Below are 19,816 nucleotides of genomic sequence, written 5' to 3'. Positions count from 1 at the left end.
ATCAGAACAAACTTGACTCATCAAAGCAAAATAAGTAAATAATGGAGTAAACAATAGGAAATTTGTCTTATTTTTGTTTGCTTGTTTGTTTTTTTAATAAGAACAAAACCAGACAAGATTACCCCCAACAATTTCAAAATAAATATCAAAATGAAAACTGGTCAGAACAATATTCCTCAATCTGAGGTATAGGACAAGTCTTGGATTCAAAGTATGCTTCAGTTTACCTTAAGCAAGTCCAGAGTTTTTATTCCCAACATCTGCAGAATTACATACTGGCAATACAACAGCAAAGTGGGAGTTCCTGGGGAAAATCTGAGGGTTTTGAATGTTTGCCAGAGTAGTTGAAATTTTTTGGCTCCCAAGAGGGAACAAGCAGCAATTGATTTTTCTGGCACTGAAAGCCTGCTAAATCTTTGCACACTGGGAAGAAGTTATACTTCCTTACTTTCTCTTCCTTTTACTATTGTGAGGAGAAAAACAAAAAATACTGCAACTCCTGACAATACCTGCCACTCCGTTTGCCTTTAATCCCCACAATTTAATTCCTAGAGCAGAACATGATCAAACTGAAAGAGCATGGAGCTGACCTTGGAACACAGTAATCAACAAAATCAGAAACCAAAAAACTTGGTTTGAGTCAATAGACTTCAAATCAGACCCCTAAATCGTTAGAACTAGTGAAACGCATCTGTTCAGAAAAATAAGACAAGCTTACAAAAATTTAAATGACTAAGGATTTCCTGTTAAAGGCAATAAATCAACTTGAGAGGTTTTTTTATAAAAAGTGAAATCAAGAATTTAGTTCCAAGTGATGGCACAGGTTTCACCATGTTTCACATTCTATCTGACTGAAAAGGCACTGATGTTAGCAGGGAAAGAGGTTACAGCCCTGCAAGCATTTTCTGAAATCTAAACAAGCCTTGAGTAGTTTTTCAGCCCTTTGCTATCTGTAGGACCACAAAGGATTTTTCCAATGGAGATGCAGATTTGTTTTGCCTACTGCATGTTGGTTTTTTGTTTGTTTTGATTTTCTTTTTAGGATTTTTTTTCATGAGCATATTAGAAAAAGTCCGCAGGTATGCAGCTAAAAGCGGCTCTTCTGGACCATCCAGAAACAGACCTTTATAATATCTCTATTTTAAAAAAAGATATACTATGTGAGTAACACCACTGGCTTTACAAGCTTTGCTAAACAGCATCTTAACCCTCAAAAGAAACAATTACACAATTAGCTCCAGCCTGACCCCATCCTCCGTGAGTCAACCTCCCTGGAATTCCACTAGAACTGTAGACAGCATGTCAGATTACACACCACAAGCATTTTTAAAATCAAAAATCCAATGGCAGCTTTTGTTTTGATAGCAGTGCAACTCATATAACATTTCTCTTACCAGAGGTTTCCCTGTCAGACCTTCCAAAAGGTCCAAAAGTTTCCTTCCATCCTTCAGATCTGTGAACATGTCCTTGACTGGGGGTGTCCCACTCTGCAGAGCAAACAAACAGAAGTGGTAATAAAAACAATGTGTAAGCAAAACAGCCCTGAAAATGGCACTTTTCCCTTTTTATCTTACAATTCAATGTTATTTTTTATTTTGTTATAAATTACTGAACAAAGTAAAACCCAACAGACTGTGACAGTGATCGGGAAGGTATCCCTTCTTTCTCCATTTTTTTTCTTCTCCCCACCTCTGTTTTTGTGTTTCAGCAGCCTCTTACTAAGAAACTGAGTAAGCATATCCTAGCCCACATTGGATAGATGCTTTAACATGCAAGGATGGCAGAGGACAAAACCCAGCAAGTTTGATGAATCATTTGCAAAAGAATGTTTTGGTCTAACTAAACCCAAGGGTGGAGGAAAACAGGGCTTTTCAGAAAAAATCTGTTGGGACAAATTCTCTGATTTTAGACTAGAGGTGACAGAAGGGGGGATAAAAAAGAAGACACAGGCAGTCAGCAGCTAAGTGCAATTACTTTTTAATATTCATCTACTGATTGCCAGGAGATCAATTAAGCTGCTGCTTTCATTGTCCCTTTGAAAGGCCAATTTGAGAAGAATAATATTTTCTTAGAAGTACCTAAAATTCTAATATTTCCTTTTTTTCCTATCCCCTTGTTTTTACAACATTGCTCTTCAGAAAGAAGGCTGTCAAAAGTCCATCTGACAAGACACAGATTAGATGACATTGATCTGTACCTTCATTCATCTCCTCCTGCCCTGACATCCATTACTGATTTCCAAATGCTGGCTAATAAATTACAAAAAAAAAAAAAAAAAAAAAAAAAAAAAGCAAAGGAGCTCAAAGCTCAACTCCCCTCTGAACCCCATTTTCTGTGGAAATACTTGTTTTCCCCAGAAGTTCATAAAGGTCCAATTTAATTGGGTTTGATACTACTGAAACTATGCCCATGAAAGCAGAGCTGAATAGTTGCAGAACCACCTATTGATCTCGTGTACGGAAACGCACCTCAATCACCCATAGTGTAAACCACCTAAACTAACAGTAGAAAGAATGGCCACATAACTAAGGTCCCTTAGATAACGTACACAGATACTAGCCCATTTTTGAAGCTAAATTAGTTTTGCAATGAATTTTCCTGACAAGTTTATTCTCCAGTTACTTTAGTCTTGCCTAAAAATGTGTATATACACACTTACACGTACAGCAGACTGACACCAAGTAGGAGCATTCACTACATGCCAGTGATAGCGTTCTGCCGTCACCTATGGCCACTGCCTGAGCTCAGCCATAGCCTTCCTAGCACAGGAAGGGACAAGGCTTTTACGCTAATGCATGCACTTCTCAGATGCTTCAGATGCTTTGCTTCTGCATAGCAACTTAACCAAACCTTTAAAGCACGCTGGAGCACAAGGACTGGCATACACTAGAGCATATCCAGGGAAACCTCTCATACAGTTTATGGTTGTGTAATGGGAGGAGGTGATCCACAGGAGCAGGATGAGAGCAACATTTCGTTGAAATTTGGTTTGCATCACCACACAAAAATGTCTAAAAGTCAGTTGGTAAGGGCATAGAGAAATTGTTCACGTGTCCAGGAGAGCAGGCAGGAGCTAGCAGAGGTCTGACTGGATGCAGTACCATTCAGACGCTGGTTGTGAAAGCAAATGCCTGCTAGCTATAAAGTGGCTGCTCACAGCCTAGCATGACCGGGCTGTGTGACTGCACTGCACAGTCACGAGGCAGTGAGGAATTCGGACAGCTTCCACTGCAAGCACCTATAGACTTCTTCCCCTTGGCAACAGACAGTCCAACTGCTATTACACTTAAGCTTATAGCTTGTTATTTTTAATTCTCTAAATTACAGAAAGTGATTAAATACCCTACCTGCATACTCACAGCAATAAAGCCAGGCTCTGCACATGACTCTTAAATCAGGCATTTTTTCATACAACAGACTGTTAAACACAAATAAAGCAACACATTCATGTATAACACACATAAATAGAAAACACCAGAACTGAGAATGTTATATATCCTCAATAAGTTTGTTGCTTTAGGTCCAGAAGGGGGAAAAAAAAAAAAAAAGAAAAAAAAAAAAAGGATCTGCTGAAAAAGTAGAAAGATGCCTCATTTACTACTGTGTAATAAGGATGCTGAGAGTATACACCCTTCTTTCTTCCTTTCACATCTTCTCCCTTCACACCCATGAAAGTAAAATGAATAACTTGCTGCCCTTAGCCATTTGCTTAGCAGGTAGTGGTATGTTCCAGCCCTATGCACTGCACCCCTGCTGCAATAGCGGAAATAATCCAGATTCACTTTCTAACGAGAATGATTTTTTCATCACTGGCCATCAGAGCACCACTTCTTTTGGTCAATTTAAAGAGGCAGCTGAAGGGTATTAAATTATTTCTGCAATCTAAACTACTCCTTCCTGGATTATAAAAGTACCCGCTAGCCTCAGAACAAACAGACATGGCAACATTAAAAGCCTACTTATTTAATGGATTAAGCCTAGCAAAATGTTCTCAGTGGGAAGGAATTCAGCCCATAGGTAACCCTTCTGCAAGTACAGGTGACTGCAGTTGGCTAGGTGGGAGCTGTAGCACTGACCCCGTGGCCCATCACCACCTCCCCTGCATCACAGCCTACACAGGAGCAGGGGTCTGGGGGCAGCTGCCACCCACCCATAGGGGACCCGTGCTGGGGCAGTTTGCTCCTGGGGGATGGATGGACCCTATGGTACAGAGCCGTGTGGGAGCAGTGCTTGGAGAGCTGCTGCCTGTGGGCAGCCCCCGCAGGCTCAGGTGGGGAAGGACAGCATCCTGTGGGAGGGACCCCACGGGGAGCAGGGACAGGGAGGGACTGTGAGGGAGCAGCAGAGACGAAGCATTAGGGACTGACCACAGCTCCTGTTCTCCTGCACTGCTTGAGGTGAGGCAAGAAGGTAGGAGAGGGTGGTGGATGGTAGCAGGAAGGTGGTTCTAGTTCACTTTTAGTTCTCCCTGCTCTGGTCTGTTAGAAGTTGGCAATAAGTTATATTAATATCCCTACGCTGAATGTGTTATGCCCATGACACTCATTGTGGTCCGTATCTCAACCCATCAGCCTGTTTTTCCCAAGTCATATTTTCTGCCTGTTCCTGTGAAGAGGGGGACTGAGAGCATGATGCAGTGGGGCTGAGATGCCTGCAGTGTGAAACCACCACAGCCCATGGGGGCTCCCATGGAGGGAGCACCATCCACAGCAGGCTGAGGTGCAGCACAGGACCCTGCTGCCAGCTGCGTGCTGGGCAGGCCACTGAGCTCTGTGGGCCGCTTCTCCTCCTGTCCTTGCCCACAGCCCCGTATCCTCACCTCCAGAATGAGATCTGGCCTTCTAGAGAAAGTCTGAATGTGCAGATATGTAACACACACACACCTGAATTAGATAAAAAGCATCTCTCTGTAGAGTCCCCAGTATGCTAAGCCAAGCTAAATTTCTCCTTTTTATAGTATTTCACTCACTTTTTACTTTAAGACAACTCAAGCAGAAGGCAGTTCAACCTCTGCCAGTATGCCACGAGGAGTGGCACTCCATCACCAAGCATAATAAATGAAGAAATCTAAGTTCATGCATTTGAAGACTGACAGTGACAAACCATATTAAGCCCTCAAGCAAGGGCAAATTGCTAGTCACACTTGTGTCGGTAAGTGCTTAAGGGCCAGCCTACACTGAGCTAAGGGCTGTACAAACACAGGGCAGATAATGGGCCCTTTCTCCGAGACAAAACAGGGTCCAGCTTACACTGGTAAGATAGTATAAAGGACAGTCAGGGACACACAGTGTACCAGAAGAACTGTGCCAGCTCGGGGTGTAAAACATTCACATCCCCCTCACCAAGCACTTGTATCAGTTAACAGAAGGTAGTTTTTCTCAGCTTAGCTTACGTTTGCTGTGACAGGAAAAAAAAAAAAAAAAAAAAAAAGCTGGCAGAAACCTCTTTCATAGCCTGAGAGGGCTTTGCCAGCAAAGCTGCAGGCACAGAGTTTCTACAAAAGAGACAAGGGCTTCTGAGGCAGACAAAAGAACATAATTAACAGACTTAAGAAAAGGCCCCATTGGTTCCCAAATGCATTAAACTGGCAGCAGGATAGGAGCTGATTCATTTAACAGGGATTGGCATAAGGAAAAGAGGAAGAGGGAAGAGAAAGCAAGGCAGAGCAATAGCAAGGAAAGCAAAAGAAATACAGAGCTAGAGACTTCAGGTAATCTGTGGACAGGTCTAAATTGTGCTGTGCTGCTCTAACCTTGGTGTGGCAACACAGGTTATCCACCACAGGATTCATGAACAAGGATCAGAACCAGCCCACCCCCTTACATTGAGTTTTGGCAGTGCTTTTGGTGCAAGACCTTCCCCTAACACAAGGTAAGGGGGACACAAAGAAATCTTGCTAGGTATCCACAGCAAAAAAAATGCATTTTATATTTACTCATAAGATCTGGAGAAAAGGAGGCTGGGGTGGGAACCTCATTGCTCTCTTCAGCTACCTGAAGGGAGGTTGCAGCAACCTGGGTGTTGGTCTCTTTTCTCAGTTGACAAGTGATAAGACTCAGTAAACATCTTCAGTTTGTACCAGGGGAGGTTTAGACTGGGTATCAGGTAGAATTTCTTCTCAGCAAGGGTGATTAGGCATTGGAACAGGCTGCCCAGAGAAACAATAGAGTCACCATCCCTGGAGGTATTTAAGAGACACGTGGATATGACGCTTAGGGACATGGTGGTTATGTTAGGTAATGGTTGGACTTAAAGTTTCTTTCCAACCTGAATGATTCTATGCCTCAGGCAGCAGCTACCTCTGCTCATTGACCTCTGAGCTGGAGACCAGACCGTCAGTGGTGATACCAGTCAGCACAGGCTTCAGCTGTGCACGTTCCAGCGAGAGCACTGCCCCACCTGGGGAGAAGCACCCAATGCAGGAACCTCTTCCTCACAGCAGCAGCCCTGGCATATTCACTGGCCGTCTTTCAACCTCTCAACCTGGATCAGGTTTAAGACCATGACTCACACTTCCTTGCACACATCTAGCATTACATGCTGTACAAGGGAGATACAAAGAAAGCTAGTTTAGGCCAGCCAACATGACTGCAGAAATCACTCCTCCTGTTTGTCAGAAAATGTTCCCAGGAAATAAAGGAAGCTAGAAGCAAAATCTGGATCAGATTTTTTAATTATTTTTTTTTTAAAGAGTCATCCAGTACTATTGAGCATACAAAGATCAGCCATAAGCATTCACAGTTCGTTGCACTAAAACCATACACAGCTGCAAGGCAATCTTCCTTGAATACTTTTTGTTTGGTTTACAGTAGAACATTCTCAACTTTCTCTTTATTACTAAAAAGAGGAAGTGTATCAAATTGAGTTTTGAGTCAAGTTACAGTAAATTAAAGGGAGTCACAGATTCTTAATACTACATAGGGTCATTTTGTGTTTTTTCTTTTTAAACGTAAGTTTTCTTCACAACTGTTTATGCTTTTGTATATTGTTCTTGGACATGAGATTATACGTAGAGTTAGCTATTAACTGTAAAGAAAGTTTCAGTGTCTCTTTAGTTGTTTAACTAGAAACATGCAGGGTTTTTTCTTATGTCATCAGTTACTTGCAGCAGAGAGTTTACATGTTCTTTAAAATAATTAAAGAGGGTCTGTTACTGGAATCATTTTCTAGTAAATGGATGCCAAAGAGACTCAGGGGTAAAAGATATGCCAACTCTACTTCAAATCTTCTTCCATGACACTGATTCAGTCCTCCTAGCTGCAAGACGGGAATGAGGATGAAAGGTCCTCTTGGTTCCACAGTAATGCATGCTGATGGTTACCAGGGAAGTAATGCATACTGTACAAGTGTATGTACGATCTTCCCTAGTCACTGCAAGAAGATGAGTTCTTGTTACTCAGAGCAGACACTGTACAGATCATCTGCCACCTCAGAAACACCAAACCACCCTGAAGGTATATAGGAAACAGGACATCCTGATTTTCCACCAGATTCTTCTGATATTTCAATGATGCTTATATAAGGACAGAATAGTTTTGGTTTAAAAAAAATAAGTGTTTTTAATGTCCAATAAAACGCTTAGTAAATAGATCAAAATAGTAGTAGAACTGCAAAGACTCTTTTCCCCTTTCTCAAGAAAAAGGGGAAATAATGAACAGGTTTGGCACTTAAACAAAAACATGAGCCATTTGTCAAGTTCAAGAAGATTCCCAGAGTATTCATAGTAATCACCTACTCAGTTTAAACTCAGTTACAAACAAGGCAAGGAGTAAGAGCTACACTTTACCATGACCAACACAGACTAAGAAACATGTCAAGTGCTGCTACATCATGAGACCAGTACATGGGAACTCAATGTGGGAAACAATTCAGAAAGCAAAAAGGTCATTGCAAAAAGTAAACAACTACGTCAACAAATAAGAACTGATAAATCTTGCCAATTTCTAATTTAAGACCATAATAATTGTTTACAGAAGTATTTTTATTAAAATATGTGACACTTTTTCCATTCTCCTTCCATTGAGATGGAGGAGTTGCAGAACAGCAGACAGCTGCTCGCTGTACTGTGAGCTGGCAGATGTACTTTGCGTATGCTTTACTACTGCCTTTAGTATTTCTTTGCTCAATGTGCCTGAGCAGTTGTGGAACCAGTAGACAACACCAGTATTACGACTATAAATTCAAGTAAAAAATAAGTTAGCCATAGGAAAAGCACACCTTACAAGAGAGAATTAAATATCGCTACCAGTACTCAAAAAAATTACTAATAATAATTACAAAAAACTGAAGAGCTACTTAAAGCTCCAGACTAACAGGAAAAAAAGACCTGTCACTTAGACACAGTAGAAAGTTTAATTCTACTAAACATTAGGCAGAAGTTTACAGAACTCCAAAGCTGAAAAAGCTTCATTACGTATAATTACTAACAGTGGCTATTTCTTATCACTGTAGGGGGTTTGTTGTTTGTTTTTAAGAGCCAGCTAAACTTCAGCATTGTGACTTGGTTCCTAAAAAAGAAGAAAGTCCTGCTGACCAGGCTGACTACTGTTCTCATTAGCAACTAGCAGTTGCAGGAATGGCTGTGCTTCAGTGTAGTGAGTTTAGCTGACAGTGGCTGAGAAGAACTGACAGACATGACCACTCCAACAGCTGGGAGGGTAACAAACTGAGATCAGGAACCAACAACCTCTAATTCAAGTCCAGAGCACTAACCAAAACCAGCAGTGACTGCAGTCCGTATCAGTACTGCAAGCTTTGAAGTCCAGCAAGGGAGATGCCATCTGCAGGCTGTCCTTAGAGCAGAGGCCAACAGCAGTTAAGAGGAAGGCAGAAAACTGGCAATTCTCATGCTTTATCTAAATCTAGGAGAGATCAGGAACTGCTTTGTATTATTGCTGTTACGATATAAATTCATCATTCTTACTGTGTTTCATAACCTATAAGAAGAGAAAATATTTATTTTCCTGCATCTTGGTTAATTCACATCCTATTTGACCTATTCTCAGAGGAAGCACTAAGCAGTCCAGTCAAGAAACAAAAAGTGAACTAAAGGGAAACATTTCAAGGCTTGTGTGAACTTTAGTCAGTTCACACAAACACTGATTCTTTTCCATCCAGGTGGTTTCTCAGGCTGATGCCTTTAAGTAAGCTTTGGCTACTTCTATAAGCAAGGCTACATCTTACAGCTTAATTCAGCAGTAGAAAATGGCAAGAACAAGTAGACTGAATAATGTCTTACAAAAAAGCAATTACTTCCTTGCTTGTACCACAAAAACTGAACTGGGAAAAGAACTTAGGTGATGTCTCCTTGGACAGATAAAATTGCCTAATCAATCTTTTTGATCTCTATTCTTGCATGATTAACACATTTAACTATGTAATTCTCCTGACCAAAGAAATCCCACCCAAAATGCCTTCAGCTTCAGGTATCCCAGGTCATCTGAAATTAATTATCCTGAATAGGCATGCTTTTGTCTTTGGAAAGATTTATCACATTTGCCAAGAGTCAGCAGTGGAGCAGCAAAATGTCTTCACAAGTATAGGGTCAGACATTTATTATATGGTAAAACAACCCTTAGAGAAAAGAAGAAAATGAAGGTGCAAAATTTTTGGAAGAGATCTATAGGGCACACTGCTCAGAAAGTTAAACAAGATTTTGCATTTATCACAAGAATTAATTCCTAGTGTAATGGAGGAGGTAATGTTTTAATTTTAAAGACACCTTTAAAGCCATCACATTGCAAAGCATTCCAAGTACAGGCTCACCAGTCTGTCCACTGCCCTGACTTCTCTTCTTTATTTTATTTGGTGTCCCACCAGGGGAGAGCTTGTTTAGAGAGCTTGGTTAGGAAAGAGAGGGAAATACATGACAAAATGGAAGGGAGAGACAGCTCCCAGGCACACAAGTATTTTGAAGCTCCTGACACCTTGGAGCAATGCCCCCAGATGGCTCCCATTCAACTGAGAATTTAACATTCATCTGCACCAATGCCTGCTAAAAATAAATAAATAAATATATCCAGCATCCTTTTCACTGAATACCATAAACATCTCCAGGGGTTCAATGTTCTCTCAGCAAGCACAACTTTCTGAACAATCAAGTGTTTTTGCCGTCCCTGTGGGAAAACTTCCCAAATGCAACGAAGATAGGATTCCCCAGGGAAAAGGAAAATCTGTTTGCCCATGCTGGATCTGTGAGCTTCCTCTAGAGTGACAGCACGAAGCTCTGACAGGCTCTGACAGATCTGACTCCACAGATCTAAATTAAGAGATAGGGCATACATGTTCTTGTGCTGACTCTGGGTCCTACCTGCCAAGTTCAGGAACAGCGGAAGAGGAAAGTAACCCATCTGAAAGCAAACTTGGAAAAGGAATACCTTGGAAAATGAGAACACAAAAGCCAGCAGAGACTGTCTGCTGCCAGATAAAGAAGACAAGTCTAGGACTGCTTACACAAGAAGATGCAAAAATATTACTGACCACACGAGGATCAAATTCTGTAAGGGCTGGCATGGTGAGGAGACAGAGTGGAAGAAGGGGAAAGGAAGGACAGACGGACTAGCTCTGCAGTTTTGACAGGAAAAACTGTGTCTCGCTGGGCAAACAACTACACAACAAAGAAGAAATAACAAGATAGGAAGGGTGACTGAAAACCCTGATTTGCCAGGGTTTGCTGGGCAGTCAAGCTCTCTGGCACAAAAGATTGTAATTGTTAGTGAAGAGAAAACAGGATCACAGGAAGGAGGAGCTGTAAAGATACGTGGCAGGAAAATCTGTACATGAAGCATCTAAAGTGGGACACGAGACTCCTGAATATTTCATCATGCCTGTAAGATCTCCTAGAAGCCTTACAGACTTGTCCAGACTGAAAATACAAGTACCCTACCACCATGCTATTTGTCAGCTGAAGTGTCACACGTCTGTATGACTCACCCCAGGCCTGCTGATGTTCCATGCAAATAGACTGAGATTGAAATTACTTAAGAGTGAAAAAGTCAAAATTAAGGTTGATTGCAAAATCTCTGTTCACTCCTGTTATTTATGTGTAACAAATACTGTATGCATACACATTATCAAACAATTTCTGTACCTTCTCCTGGAGTACTGACTTATACTGTACACAGACTGGACCTGCTCAAGCAAGACAAGCAAGAAGCACTGTGCAGAAGAGCTATCTGGAAGTCCTGCCTTAACCCATCCTGTGGTAGAAGTTAAGAAGCACGTATTAAGTGCAGAAAAACATTGCAAGAAGGAAAAATACTGGCACTATGGTTAATGGAGCAGAAAGCTATCCTGTGAAACTGGATTCAAACTCTGCTTTTAGCCAAGAGTCTTTCTGTAATGCTAAACAGAATAACTTAAAAACATAGTTTTTAAGTAATCAGTAACCGTATGCAAGACTGAGACCTCCCTAGACCATTAAGCCCAGTCCTTGATGACACAGGCATCATCGTCTTGAAGTCCCTTCTCTAGGCTGATCAAGCTCTATCTGAAAATCTATTACATATTTTAGGTGGTTTGCAGAAAAGATGAACCATCTGAGGAGCTCTAGATTATCTGAAGATATTTCCGTAAATATCAAACCCTCTGGATAAGCTAATCAAGGTTTGGTTGGGTAGTGAAAATTAGTAACTACTGATATTTACCTTTATTTTCAATGGCTGTAAATACACAAGACAGTCTCCTGCATTGCGGAAGGGTGCTCTGAAAATATATCCATTAAAACCTGCAAACTAGTAAGCCTTAAAGTCATAGTTTAATGGAAACTGAGGAAAATGCTACCTTTAGCTTCATGTCATGGTTTAGTAATAATGTAGTGTACACGTGGCCATATGCTCAGCGAGCAGAAAAAAATACTAGACAATTGAGTAATAGATAACTGAGGATAATCCATTCTGAGTAACAAAGTTCAGCAGAAGAAGCAGTACAAGATCCTTTTCACTCCTGAAAAGTTCAGTAAAGCATACAGGTAAGGTACATTAATTCTAGCACTTTTTTCCCCACTTTTGACCTCCCAATTTTAGAACCTGAACACCCTTTTTTCAATGCACAGTCATAAATACGCAGCCACAAAAATAAAATCAAACTAATGCAAGAGGTGACACGGGAGTGTCAAAGATATAGAAAATACAGTTTTAACATATGTTCTTCAAACATAATAATTATCCATACAGTTTGATACATTGATTAGTGGGCTATACATAAAGAAACAGCTAAACCCGACTCCTAAAATTACACTGTACAGAGCAATGGAAAAAGCATATAGGGAAAAACACCACCTGTGGCTCAAGATAAAGAGCTATGCTGAAAGTGTTCTGTGTTAGTATTGTTTCAATGTCAACTTCCCTATTGGTTAAAGTGTGGTAAAACAGATTATTTATCCAACAATTTTATAGTGGCTACAATCTACAAAACAGCTAGATTCACTTTAACAAAATATCTCTGCTATGTAACCATCATAGGCTTGGGAGTAGTAGTACATATTGCTCTGCCAAGGTGAAAATTTCTGTAGTAAGCACTGAGGCTTTGTTGAGTGCATTTATTGACCTTAAGTCTCCTTAATCCACTTTAAATATACTTGTGTCTACATTTCAAAAATAAGCGGAAGTAAGATGCATTTAAAGTTTATATGAAGGGCACAAAAACAATTTACTGTACTCTAAAATAGAGCAACAACTTTTATCAGGTGCCCAAAGCAGGTATTGGCACCTCCCAGCATACTCAAGCCTTACTGTGTATCAGTCATCTACCTATTCTCTGATGCGAGAACAGAGACACCGCTCTCTTCCTAGATCCTTTCTAAATCTACACTGAATTGGTTTAAATCATTCAAGTTAAATAATTTTGAGTACATTGTACAATGGCATACAAAAATCTTAAAATTGCAAAAACAGATTATAGAGCCTCAGTTGTTTACATTTTGCATTTATGCATCTAAAAGAAGTTGGTTAGGTAGTGAAAGACATTTAAGGTGGAAGGACAATTGAAATTCTTAGAGTAAAATTACAATTCCATACAAAATTCCCAAGTTTCTCTTTCATTTTCTCCTAGAGAAGTCAGAAACATTCACCCAACCTCTAAAATATCTCAGTCCTACTAAGCAGCCCAATCTAGCTCACAGAAAAGGAATTTTTAACAACTTGCTAATGCAAAAAACTTCAATAACACTAATCTATCTCTGTACATTTTCAAAACACAGTTGAAACTAGACTTCCTTGCACAGGGAGATTTCTGCTTAACACCAGCAATTTCTTTGCAATTCAAACTTTCCAGTTCATGAATCTTCATATATCTTGATCTTAATATGGAAATGTAGGCATGCTCAAGTTTGAATTAGATATGCAGTAGTCAGGAGTATGTCCTTTAATATAATTCTCTTCAATTATTAACATAGCTTTCATAACTTCAGGTACTTTAATGGGCCATGAAGTCACCAAGTTATTTCAAATTCAACATCTGTCCACACCCTCCAGGCAGGGAATTCCAGGGACTAAGCAGGATCTGTGCAAATACATGGCATAAAAGGAAAAGCCATTTCATAAAATACTTCCATGTGTATACAGGTATAAAGGCTGAAAACAATTGTATGTATTTCAACACAAATCACGTCCATAACGCGCAGAAACAAGCCACATAACACATTCTCAGTATCACTACCATTTCCATGTTCATGCCATCTTTAAGCCAGGGTAAGTCTCTAAAAATAAGCCTTCCTTTCTCACCAAGTTTTCACTCCTTACGCGATCCTGCCCTGCCTAACCCTGCTCCCAGAGGACTGTTCTTCTTTTTCAGCAGCAAAGGCAGAATAGAAGTAACCAGTTACACGTACACACCACTCCCCTAAAGAGGAAACTAGCCAAGCATGCCTTGGATTAAGAGTGCAGGATATCAGCTTTCAATCAAAACAAAGCTAGGCCAAAAATGAATCAACCAAGGCCACAAGCCTTGCATTGCCCAGTGTCTTATTGCACAGGAAGGGAAGGAAGGTAAAATTTTTTTTTTTTCTGCTGACCAAGAACTTCAGAAGGGCAATGCTCCAGCGGAAGCTACTCATTGCCATTGCACTGTCACATTGCTTTAAAGGGCACCAACATTCCCGCTACACTTGCGCCAACTTTCAGTACTCCACATGCACGGCCCTTTTCATCAAACTGGGATCACCAGGAGTTATCCTTATCCCACTTTCAGCACCATACTAGCTAGAAGAAAGAAAAAAAAAGCCACTGATTTTACTCTGATCATAGCCCAGGTTCGTTCACACTTTCAAACTATAAACGAGGGAAACTTCCCACAGGCACAGCATGCCTGGGCAATGTGTCATTTTTCACTATCAGCAGAATGGCATAAAAAGCAGGCTTTAAATAGCATCCCAAAGCAACCACCACTTCCTTTCTCTTCTGAAAGCATAAAACAAGCACCTCAACAAGTCTCAAGTCAATAAAGAGAATTAAAAGAAGAAATGTACAGCATGAGAGCCAAGGAAAAATCAAAATGAGCAAGCAACTATACAAGATTTCACACTCAAGACTCAAAGTAGCAATACTAGGCGGCCTCAACTGGAGGTGTGCAGAGTGCTTTGGATGAGTAAAGCTGACTCAGCAGCACAGAGTAAACAAGGTGACAAGGGCTCAGAAGCTAATTTAATGCACTCATGCAAAAATAAACTGTTTGAAGTAAGAGGACTAAAAACCAGACACCACCTTACAGATATCTACATATCTGAAAATATTAACAAACAGAATCTTTCATTTTGAGTTTTTAAATCAGGTGGATAGTATTTTTTTGTTGTGAGAAATGCTTATGTGCATGTGGAAAGATGGAAGGAATATATATTATTTTGTTTAGCAGAGGTATGTTTTCATTAGGCATTTTGACACATTTTACTAAGAGTATTCTACAAAAGTAAAAGCAAAACATTTAACCAATACTGTTCTAGGCAATACATCACAAAGAATAAAGAAGTATTTTCAAACTAACGTTACCTTGGAAAACCGAGCATTTATCCATTTTGTAAACGTCTTTTTCTGTACATCATTGTGTTCATCTGGAGAGACAAAATAAGAAAACCATAAGTGAAAATGCATTCTTCTTAATCTTAGCTTGTTCAAAGCAGGTCATATTAAACACTGCTCAGACTCAATGGCAGAGGTGTGGTATTTTTCTTAAACCCAACCTGTCAATAAAGCTACTGAAACCTATACCTAACTTTGGTACTTGAAGAGTCATACAAGTGTTTCAGCCTTGACAGCAATCACAGTATCTACTTCGCATTAGGCTCAGCATCTCAGCACGGGGGCAAAGTCACAGGCTTCTCGGTGAAGAGCAGCATCCTATGAAACCATGGGCTCTTGATCTACAGACTTTGTCAACACTTCTTCATCCTGAAGCACTATTCTAAAAACTGCTGAGGTACTTCCTTATGCTTCCAGTGCAGGTAATAGCCTCCTTCAGGAAGGCAATAACTGAGCTCACATGTCCTGAAGGGATGGGGAATGCCACCACTGGGGGCCAGCCAACAGCTGGAAGGACTGGGCAGGATGAGGAGGAAGGATGGGAGAGCACCTACGGGTCAAAGCACAGCGAGGAGCAGTGGCCTCCAGCTCAGCAGAGAGAAGGCAGCTTTCCAGACTGATCTTAAAAAATACATTTAGAAGTCAGCTGTAGTTTTACAGAGTCCGTCCTATTAAACCAGGCTGTCACCTTCAGCGTAGCTCTGGCCATACCACAGAACACCTCTCAGGTAAGCTACACAGAGCAGTGCTGAGGGCCAGGCAATGCCTCATCACCTGCACTTAAATGGCAGTGAATTACCTGATGACTACAGATGAGGCAAAGGAAGTTCACATACCTTGACTTCTCAGGCCTGCTTGCTGCAGCCAATGAGGAAAAGAACTGGATGTGTATAGCCTGTCACAGACCTTAACCTCAAACCTATGCAGTGGACCCCAGCCAAGGCAGGCAGTGCCTTCTCCTGGGCAAACACAGTCAGAATCATGGGATGGTTTGGGTTGGAAGGGACCTTAAAGACCATCCAGTTCCAACCCCCCTGACACAGGCAGGGACACCTCCCACCAGACCAGATTGCTCAAAGCCCCATCCAGCCTGGCCTTGAGCACTTCCAGGGATGGGGCATCCACAGCTTCTCTGGGCAACCTGATCCGGTGCCTCATTATCCTCAGAATAAACAATTTCCTCCTTATATCTAACTTAAACCTACCCTCTTTTATTTTAAAGCCATTCCCCATTGCCCTAACCCTACACTCCCCAACAAAGAGTCTTTCCCCAGCTTTCCTGTAGGCCCTCTTTAGGTACTGGAAGACCATTGTAAGGTCTCCCCAGAGCCTTTTCTTCTCCAGGCTGAACAACCCCAGCTCCCTCAGCTTATCTTCATAGGAGAGGTGCTCCAGGCTCTGATCATGTTTGTGGCTCTCCTCTGGGCTCATTCTAATACTTCCATGATACCTATAGCCCCAGTCAATACTTCCAGTCTGACAGCTGCAGCCCAGATCAGTCTCCAAAATGTCTTCAAGACTCCATGAACCTCTTGACAGCACAGCCCAAAGATTTGCTTCAAGGCAACCCACAGCCCACTACTGCCCTGGTTGCTCATGTGCAAAACCTCTCGGTGGCAGCTGGCACTGATAGCCCCAAGCCCTTTACTCCAACAAGGTATACCCCACCACGATGTTCAAAACCATGAACACCAGGTCCCTTCGCTAGGATGAAGCCATAACAAGACCGGATTGAAACTTGTAGGTGTTCCACTTCATGAAACCATGAAGAGGGAAAAAATACACACAAGCTGAAGAGAAATGAGATTATGATTAAAAAAGCACCACTTAAAAGATTATACACTTCAAAGAGCAGCAGTTGAGACTGTTCTACAGTAACATTTTACTTACGAATCCATATATATATTAATAAAAGTCACAGAATATGACCAGATGATGAGAAGGAACTCAACTTTTCTTGCATACTATGCACATCTGAAACTGATGCTATCTCTGATGTACCTACCCACAGATATGTGGGCTACTGGTGCACTGGAACAAATGACCACGTGTTTGTTTTAATATAACAGACATGAATAAGAAAGGCTCAGCTGAGACAAAAGAAGCCAAATTGGTGAGAAATGGGGTCTCAGAGCAGTTTAGATTTAATAAGCTTTATGAAAAATTTTGAATACAACCTCAGTTCTGAGTTCCTTTGAGGTTACCACTCAAAAAGTCAGCTTATAGCATGACAAAGAGTCCACGTCTTCTACAACACAGTGGACAGCAGTCATTATTTCACCTCTGTGCTTCTCTTTTTTGCCATCTATTGCTGATCCAGTGCAGCCTCCTCCTCAGCTGCACCTTAAGCTCAACCAGAAATCCAAGGTAGCCCAAGAAAAAGGTTTTGTCAAAGAGTTTCAAGATACCTACAGTACATAAGCATCAGGCCATGCTTAAAACACCTCTTTGAGATTCTAGGTGGTATTGTGGGGGACTACAGTTACCTAGAAGACCTCATTAATCCTGTTGGACTCCCTCAGTGAAACAGCACTCCTTGACATTGAAGACAGGTAGGATCTACCAGCACAATACTCTGTGCCAAATACTCATCTCATAGGATCAAGGGCAGGATCAAGACTTAAAACTCCAAATATAACAGATATTTAGACATTTTTCTTCCTCCACCTTTTTGTTCAAGAGACAGGAACAGACGGGATTATTAACTGACACCAGTGAACTAAAAACCTAGCCTTGCACAAAATTCAGTCCCACAGTCTGGCCACCTCCTGATAATGTACATTAATTGCAAATACTATCTGTATAGAACACATTGAATTTTAAATGTCATTCTCTTTTTAAGCATCATTCAGTAACCTCTTTCCCTTTTCTGCTGATACCCTGAAGTACATACATACACACCGGGATGCTTTCGTAAGGTTAGGTCTGCCTTTCACTTCCCTAAGCTTTTGTGAAAATCAAGAAGAGAAACCCTGACGTTTGGGGGTTTGCATTCTTTTAACATTGCTAATCCTTAAGATGATAAAGGCAAATCGCAAAGGAGACCAAAACTAGCTGCATAAAGAGCAAGAACAGTTCTGAAAACGGCCATGGACGTGTACATGCTGTGTGCCAGGAGCTCTGCACAGCCCAGGCCTTAGGGGGCTTGACCCCTATCAAGGCAAATGTGTAGTGGGAGGGAATACCTCTTGTCCCACTTGGTCCAGCTGGCTGGGCCTTACTCCTGCTGCTCCTCCCCTCCGGCCCTGGTTTGCAAACCTCAGGCCCAGGTCACTCAAAGTGCTTAGACCATATGCACTGCAGTGTTACATGTGACATTTACTAAGAAACCCAGCCCGTTTTCCCTCAGTGCAAATTGAAGGTTTCTGAGGGAGGGGGAGAAAAACAAGTAAATAAATAAAAAAGAAACACTTGACTTCAACACAAATTGACTCTTCAATGGAGATGGGAGCAATATCAATTTATACACTGCATTATCTCTTCAGTATCAGAGCATCCTTTCTACTTTGGTTAAGCGAGGAACTGGAACCTGTATGGCCCTTGTCTCTCTGATGCATTCTGCTCAGTTCTAAAACCCACAGGGGATGCTTTCCCAGCCAGGCCACCCTTTCATATTCACTTTATAAGAGCCTGTGAAACTAGGATTTTTGTAATTCAACATTATAGCTAGGGTTGTGTTAAGCATTCTGCTATAAATCGTCAGAAAGAAACTTGAGACCAATATACTGGTGCTTTGTTAACAACAGTGACAAGTTACTTTATCCCTCAAATTAATTTTCTTGAGATTCTTCTGAGTCTGTAAAGCTAACCCCTGGAGGCTGACGTTATGACTCAGATAACAAATTAGCTATATTCAGTCAAAGAACAGTATTACCATTCAGCAAAGCACATGGTACTACATACCATCAATTTTTCACACAAGACATTAAAAATGTCAGCAAGTTGTAGCCAAGCGCGAAACAAATTCAGCAAGTTGCTAAAATATTTGTGTTTCCTTTTGCACTGCCACAGCCTCGATGAATAAGACTGCATAACAGCAAAGGACGGAGTGTGGGCCAGCTTCTGCTTCATCATCCTACCAATTGTTTACCCTAAAATAAAAAGTTTCTGCCTGCCCTCCAGTCACTTAATGGGCTTGTAATGCCTGATGTCAGAACAGTTTTTTCCTCTGAGAGGAAATAAAAGGAAACCAAACACACACACACAGAAAATTACTCTTGTGATGACAACAGAGAAGAGCAAAGCTTCCTACTCCGGATGCTTGTTTGCTATACAGCACAATGCATGTCCATACAACCAAAGTATGCTCACAACAAACGTCTCTGGTGAACAAGTGCCCTGATGTCCTGGCATTTGGTCGCCACCAGTAGTCACTTTTATGGCCTTATGTACCTCCTCCACTGTCCCTTAATTGTACTGGGGCACTTTGAAACTGCAGTTCAAGTACAAGTTATTACCTTGCAAATATCATGTTCAGGAGGAAAACGATCTAAAAATAGAGAGGTAAAAACCAAAAACCTCACTGGATTGTGGTTTGCCCTTTATTTAACCTCCACTTCTTACCGAGAGCCAGCTTCCTTATTTCCCCCAAATGCATTATGTGCTTACATGACAGAACTACGCTATTCAGTTTTTGAAAGACAAAAGTTATCACACCCAAAATAGCTGGCAGAGCAACACGTATAATGAAAGTGCCCTGGAGAAGTGTACAGACTAGACTAGGCAAATCTGCATCTCCTTTGCCAACCAATCTAGCACGAGATACCAAGGGTCATCTTACATTTGAAAACGTAAGTAAAGAGGTG

General features: G+C 41.2%; 1 protein-coding gene across 3 annotated transcripts in view; it reads right to left on the bottom strand.

Annotated features, from left to right (window-relative positions):
• UTRN (utrophin) overlaps positions 1-19,816 on the bottom strand; it is a 366,152-nt gene that overhangs the window by 293,995 nt on the left and 52,341 nt on the right. For all 3 annotated transcript variants that reach the window (XM_032185295.1, XM_032185296.1, XM_032185294.1), the window contains 2 exons: positions 14,982-15,043; positions 1,395-1,487 (listed from right to left, as the gene is read on the bottom strand). In XM_032185295.1, coding sequence (XP_032041186.1) covers positions 1,395-1,487; positions 14,982-15,043 — 155 coding nt within the window. The remainder of the gene's footprint in view (positions 1-1,394; positions 1,488-14,981; positions 15,044-19,816) is intronic.

Source organism: Aythya fuligula, chromosome 3 (assembly GCF_009819795.1).
Source record: "Aythya fuligula isolate bAytFul2 chromosome 3, bAytFul2.pri, whole genome shotgun sequence".
NCBI classification, from domain to species: domain Eukaryota; kingdom Metazoa; phylum Chordata; class Aves; order Anseriformes; family Anatidae; genus Aythya; species Aythya fuligula.
Note: the sequence above shows the minus strand (reverse complement) of the source record. Positions and strands in the feature narration are given on the sequence as shown.